Raw genomic sequence first — 6,892 nt, forward strand, 5'->3', positions numbered from 1 at the left:
CTGGGAGGAGGCCTCGGGGAAGACCCAGGACTAGTTGGCGAGATTATATCTCCAACCTGGCCTGGGAACGCCTCGGGACCCCCCAGTCAGAGCTGGTTGATGTGGCTCGGGGAAGGGAAGTTTGGGGTCCCCTGCTGGAGCTGCTGCCCCCGCGACCCGATACCGGATAAGCGGTCGAAGATGGATGGATGGATGGATGGATGGATAAAGGTCTAGGCGGAAATGGTCGTGAATCCAGGAAACAAAATGATACAGGGTTTTTGAATAGGCGATGTACGTTTCAAAGTTATAGTGGGAGTTATAGGGCCACATGTGGGTTTCTTTTTCTGATATGGCGCCACCATTTTGTGGAATTGGGTCAGTCGTTGCTTAGGAAAGCTAACTAACTGTCAAACCTATTAAATCACCTCAGTACTGCATTCACTGTTGTCTTAGGAAAACAATAGGGTTCTACAGCCTGGGGCTTGGACCCCTAACAATATCTGCAAATACATAATACCCACATAATAAATGAAAAAACAACCAGTTAACCTATACCATCTAAAACATTAGTGTTATGTCTTATGATTATGTACACTAACATTACATATCAGCTGAGCATAACAACCGTGTATTCAGACAGATGATCTTTCCTCAGGTCTAGCAAGGAAGGTTCGGTCCATTTCCAGAGGCCCCTTCATCAGCACAGTCCGACCTCCTCTGTCACCTCCATGGGATCTTTGTCCCGCACCCAATCCTCAACCCTAAGTAGCATGCTCAGTGTCTCCCATCCGTCCTTCCCTCACCAGCAGCCACAGGGTGAGTCCTTTCCTAGCATGGGGCCCCGCAATACGCAGGCTCCCAGCTCCTACCAGCCAGGGGCACCCTTCACCCTTGGGCCTATTCACCCACCACCAAGAGGTCCCATTTTCCCTCATGACCCCTATGGCTCCACTTCACGGATGCACCATCAGCAGCACCATCAGTATCAACAACAGCAGCAGCAGCAGCAGCAGCAGCATCTGCAGCATTTTCAAGAACCTCCCCAGCCCCAAACGCCAGTGCAGGCTGGACATTTCCTCCATCCGCACTCCTTCTCCCACCTGCAGGGGGAGCCTTTTTCTATGATGGTGCGTGCCCACCAGATGGGGGATGTGCTAACCGAAGAGAACAGGATACTAAGGCAGGAGATGGAGATTTGCCGCGAGAAAGTCACCAAGTTGCACAAGGTAACATGTACTGGTGAAAAGCTATAGGGATAGGTAAAATGTTTTTGTATATCTTAAAACAATACTAAAGTACCCACATGTACACTGTATTATAACATTTTGTATAAATTAAATTTTAATTATAGTTTCAAATGATAACAGAAGTATCTCAGGACGTTTTACATGTAAAGGTCTAGACCACTGTAACATTTACAGAGACACACCAATTACCCCAAGAGTAAGCATTTGGTACAACAATGGTGAGGAAAAACATTTAAACAGCCAGAAACTTCAAACAGAACTTGACTCTTGGTGGGCAGCCATCTGCCATGACCTGTTGGAGGAAAGGGAGAGAGAGAGAGAGAGAGAGAGAGATATGACTCATAATAATTATAGCAGTGGGTATAACGGAATGGTATGATGAACAGTGGCAATTATATTAACAGTAAAGATAATAGAACTTTGACTAGTTATAATAGCAGTAGCAGTGCATGGCACCCAAACTTAAGTAAGCTTACTCTTAAATTTGGTGACGGTGTCTGCCTCCCAAACTAAAACTCCAAGCTGGTTCCATAGGAGAGAAGCCTTATAGTTGAAGACTCTGGCTCCCATTCTACCTTTCAAGACTCTTGGAACCACAAGTTACTCTGCATTATGGGAGCATAGTGCTCTAGTAGGGCAATAGGGTCCTATGAGCTCTTAAAGATATTAAGCTGTTTGACAATTAAAAGCTTTCAGGTTAAAAAGAAGGATTTTTGATTTGATCCTGGATTTTACAGGAAGCCAACGCAGAGAAGCCAATACAGGAGAAATGTGATGTTGTTGTCAGTACACAAGCTGCAACTTTCTGGATCCACTGTAGACTCTTAATCAGAAATACTTTATTGATCCCCGAATGGGGAGGGACCTATGTGAGAATCCTGATAATAAGGAATTATAATAGTCCAGCCTCAAAGTGACAAACGCATGGACCAGTTTTTCTGCATTGTTTTGAGACAGGATGTGCCTACTTTTTGCAATGTTACGCAGGTGAAAAAAGGCAATCCTTAAAGTATTGTTGTTTTAAGTAGGTGTTTAATGATATTTCTTCAATTTCTGCTCTTGTTTGTCTACCGTTTTACATATGTTGAAAATTAGATAAAGGTTTAAACAATGTTGGTAGTTGGATGTGAATATGGATATTAAGCTGATAAATAAACATATTTGCGTAACAGTTTGATGCATCCCCATTACTCATTCTGTCTTCATTCCTCCTGTTTCTGTGGGCAGCTGGAAACAGAGATCCAGCTGGTGTCAGAGGCATATGAAAACCTCGCCAAGTCCTCCTCCAAGAGGGAGTCCCTGGAGAAAACCATGAGGAACAAGCTGGAGCTGGAGGTGCGCCGGCTGCACGACTTCAACAGGGATCTCCGAGGTGAGAAAGTAGGGAGGTGCAATAGCTATTTAATTACAATGCAATTCTGCAACCGACTGCAAATTTAACATATCAGATTTCTGATTCTGATATACATAGCTACTTTGGAACCCAACACACAACTGGTTTGGTCCATGCCCCTTTGCAGGGTTTTGCTGTATCGTTTTAAGCACATCATGCAAAAGTGTATGGCTGCAGCCTGGAGCGTCCCATGTCATGCCATTCCGTCTCATGCCGTCTTGAGCTTCTACTTTTCCAAATTAAAGCTTGCGTTGTGTGTCTATAAAATAAATGCAGATTATAGGCAAACTAAAAAAATCCTTTGGCCATCCCAACTGGCGCCGTCCCCAAGCTTCTACTTAAAAAAAAAAAAAACTAAATGGAACTAAAAAAATATCTTTCTTAGCCTACTTTTCAAAATAAAAGCTTGTGTCAACTATCATGTTAATGAATAAAATACTTGAAATATATATATGAAATATATATATATATATATATATATTTATTTATATATTTAAAAATATATGGCCGTCTCTAAAATGTCCCAGCAATGTCACAGTGAAGTGTGAAAACAATATAGAATATACAATTAAAAAGGAGTCTACATGTTTATTTTTGTATTCTTGTTCTTGTGTGTGCAGATCCTTGTTATCCCTCCTCAGGAAATCCTGCCCTTAGTTAGCAGAGATGGCTGCGTCGCCGATGCAGCTTTCATCAAATGTAGGCTACGTTAATTTAACAGGTTTTAACGTTTTTCAGTGGATTGCAACAAACGTGGTCACGAATGTAGCCCTGACTCCATCTGGAAAATTACTTGCGATTTTGTATTTTTGACCCTCTGAATTTACCGCTGGACACACCTCGGCATGAGACGAGACGGCATGAGAAGGGACGGCATGACATGGGACGCTCCAGGCTGCAGCATTTCCTGTCTTACACTATGGGCTGAGTATGGCTGCTAAGAAAACTGTGGCTGCCTCAGATCCTTAGCATGTTACTCCTTTGTGTGTGTGGAATGAACAAATATAACGAAAGAAGGAAAAGCACAGGGCACCCAGATAGCTCAGTGGTTAGAGCGGGTGCCCATATACAGTGGCTTGCTCCTCGACGCGGCGGGCCTGGGTTCGAATCTGGCCTGGGGCCCCTTTGCTGGATGTCACTCCCCCTTTCACACATCTTCGTCTGTATAATAAAGGGAAAAAAAATTTAAAAAAGAAGGAAAAGCACAGCTTTAACAATAAAACAAATTATTGTTCCAGCTTTTGTACAGGATCACTTGCTTTATTTGAAAGTGAAGGAAATTCATCACAATCAATCTGAAAATATTAGGGTTTGTGGGCTTTTCATCCTGTAACTCCTGGGCAGTACCACTTGCTCACGTTTGGCCCACTCCTCATTGGCATGTCCCACAGCTGGCTTCCACTTCCGAAAGTGAATGTTGATAACAAAATAGCCCTTAGGCACTGGTGACATCATTGATGTTTCGCCCCTTAAGCAAGGACATCTCCTGGTGGCGGGGCAGTGAACAGGAACAACTCCCTGACACCCCCTGCATCAAAACCTAATTGGATGTTACTCCCCAAGTCTTTTCTTGTTGTTTTAGCCAGAGTCAGTGGCTTGCTTTCTCAGCTTCCTCAGAGAACTCTTTGGTGGATCTGCTCATTGTGGCTCCATGAAATCCCAGGTCCTTGAGCAGGGGTGTTTTGATCTGCCCACAAGCCTCTGACTCCCACCACCACTGGATACAGCCCCTCCTTCCACTTTCTCAGTACTCCGCGACCCGGTCTGCATACTTCACCTTTTTTCTCTCGTAGGCAGCTTCCAGTCCCTCCTCACATAGCACTGTTAGCTCGATCAGTATGCTGACTTCACAGCTGCAGACCACAGCACCACGTCTGCATATCTCCTGCGGGAACTGGAACTGCCTACCCAGGTCTACTTCCATCTTCCACACAGCCCCTGTTGTTAATAGCTTGGCAGATGGTCTCTTGCTGGTATGTATTGCGGGTTCCCCCTGCCTGAGGAAGTGGATCCTGCATCGGCTCTCTGATGGACTCTGGTTGTTTGCTTCCTGCCCACTTTTCTCCAGCACTTCTGCCAGCTGTCTGTGCACTTGGTCGTGCCGCCATCAGCCAACCCTGTGTCAGTGCTATTTTTCAACCCGACAAAACATGTTGGAGTGAGGCATTGAGGGTCCCATAGAGATCACAGGATCTGTTCCAAGCCATTGGTGTGGATTTTGGGGGCTTGGGACAGTGTTGTATGTTGCCCTAATGAGAAAACTGAGCCGAGCCTGTGGCAGTTTCCATAACTCTCCCCAGCTGATTGCTCGGCTCCTACTTCCCCTATGCAACAGACCTCACTCTGAGCTCCCCCTTCTCAATCCTGGAGACCGCTGCAACAACAAGGTCCTTCCTCTCTTTCCTGCTTGCCTATTACCATATTAAACCAAGTAAAATGAAGTAAATGCCAAATGTAAATGCCGAAAACATTTTCTTTGTAAATCTTTACAATCTTTCCCTAAAAAAACCAAGCAGGCCTGCCTTGTTGCATGGCAACGTTTTCAGCAAATAGCTTGCTAGTTTAAAACCTTTTGCAAGGCAAGGCACATACGGTTTAAGATGGCTACGGATGTTCCAGCGATAATCTGGTAAATTAATTGTTAAACCAAACCGAACACTCATAGCTAAATTTATCCTGTATCTCAAATCACTTAAGATATATGTATAGTACAGGCCAAAAGTTTGGAACCACCTTCTCATTTAATGCGTTTTCTTTATTTTCATGACTATATACACTTACCTAAAGAATTATTAGGAACACCTGTTCAATTTCTCATTAATGCAGTTATCTAATCAACCAATCACATGGCAGTTGCTTCAATGCATTTAGGGGTGTGGTCTTGGTCAAGACAATCTCCTAAACTCCAAACTGAATTTCAGAATGGGAAAAAAAGATGATTTAAGTAATTTTGAGCGTGGCATGGTTGTTGGTGCCAGCCGGGCCGGTCTGAGTATTTCACAAACTGCTCAGTTACTGGGATTTTCATGCACAACCATTTCTAGGGTTTACAAAGAATGGTGTGAAAAGGGAAAAACATCCAGTATGGGCAGTCCTGTGGGCGAAAATGCCTTGTTGATGCTAGAGGTCAGAGGAGAATGGCCCGACTGGTTCAAGCTGATAGAAGATTAACTTTGACTGAAATAACCACTTGTTACAACCGAGGTATGCAGCAAGCATTTGTGAATCGACAACACGCACAACCTTGAGGCGGATGGGCTACAACAGCACTGGACCCCACCGGGTACCACTCATCTTCACTACAAATAGGAAAAAGAGCCTACAATTTGCAATAGCTCAGAAAAATTGGACAGTTGAAGACTGTAAAAATGTTGCCTGGTCTGATGAGTCTCGATTTCTGTTGAGACATTCAGATGGTAGTGTCAGAATTTGGCGTAAACGGAATGAGAACATGGATCCGTCATGCGTTGTTACCACTGTGCAGGCTGGTGGTGGTGGTGTAATGGTGTGGGGGATGTTTTCTTGGCACACTTTAGGCCCCTTAGTGCCAATTGGGCATCGTTTAAATGCCACGGCCTACCTGAGCATTGTTTCTGACCATGGCCATCCCTTTATGACCACCATGTACTCATTCTCTGATGGCTACTTCCAGCGGGATAATGCACCATTTCACAAAGCTCGAATCATTTCAAATTGGTTTCTTGAACATGACAATGAGTTCACTGTACTAAAGTGGCCCCCACAGTCACAATCTTTGGGATGTGGTGGAACGGGAGCTTTGTGCCCTGGATGTGCATCCTACAAATCTTCATCAACTGCAAGATGCTATCCTATCAATATGGGCCAACATTTCTAAAGAATGCTTTCAATACCTTGTTGGATCAATGCCACTTAGAGTTAAGGCAGTTCAAAGAGGGTCAAACACACTATTAGGATGGTGTTCCTAATAGTCCTTTAGGTGAGTGTACATTGTAGATTGTCACTGAAGGCACCAAAACTATGAATTAACACATATGGAATTATGTACTTTACAAAAAAGTGTGAAATAACTGAAAACATGTCTTATATTCTAGCTTCTTCAAAGTCGCCCCCCTTTGCTCTGATTACTGCTTTGCACATTGTTGACATTCTCTCCATCACTCTCCTTCTTGGTCAAATAGCCCTCACACAGCCTGGCAGTTGGTTTGGGGTCATTGTCCATCCATCCATCCATCTTCGACCGCTTATCCGGTATCGGGTCGCGGGGGCAGCAGCTCCAGCAGGGGACCCC

The 6,892-nt window shown here is 44.3% G+C and overlaps 1 protein-coding gene across 3 annotated transcripts in view; it reads left to right on the forward strand.

Annotated features, from left to right (window-relative positions):
• amot (angiomotin) overlaps positions 1–6,892 on the forward strand; it is a 93,852-nt gene that overhangs the window by 57,224 nt on the left and 29,736 nt on the right. For all 3 annotated transcript variants that reach the window (XM_034889980.1, XM_034889983.1, XM_034889981.1), the window contains 2 exons: positions 638–1,208; positions 2,457–2,601. In XM_034889980.1, coding sequence (XP_034745871.1) covers positions 638–1,208; positions 2,457–2,601 — 716 coding nt within the window. The remainder of the gene's footprint in view (positions 1–637; positions 1,209–2,456; positions 2,602–6,892) is intronic.

Source organism: Etheostoma cragini, chromosome 13 (genome assembly GCF_013103735.1).
Source record: "Etheostoma cragini isolate CJK2018 chromosome 13, CSU_Ecrag_1.0, whole genome shotgun sequence".
Classification (NCBI taxonomy): Eukaryota; Metazoa; Chordata; class Actinopteri; order Perciformes; family Percidae; genus Etheostoma; species Etheostoma cragini.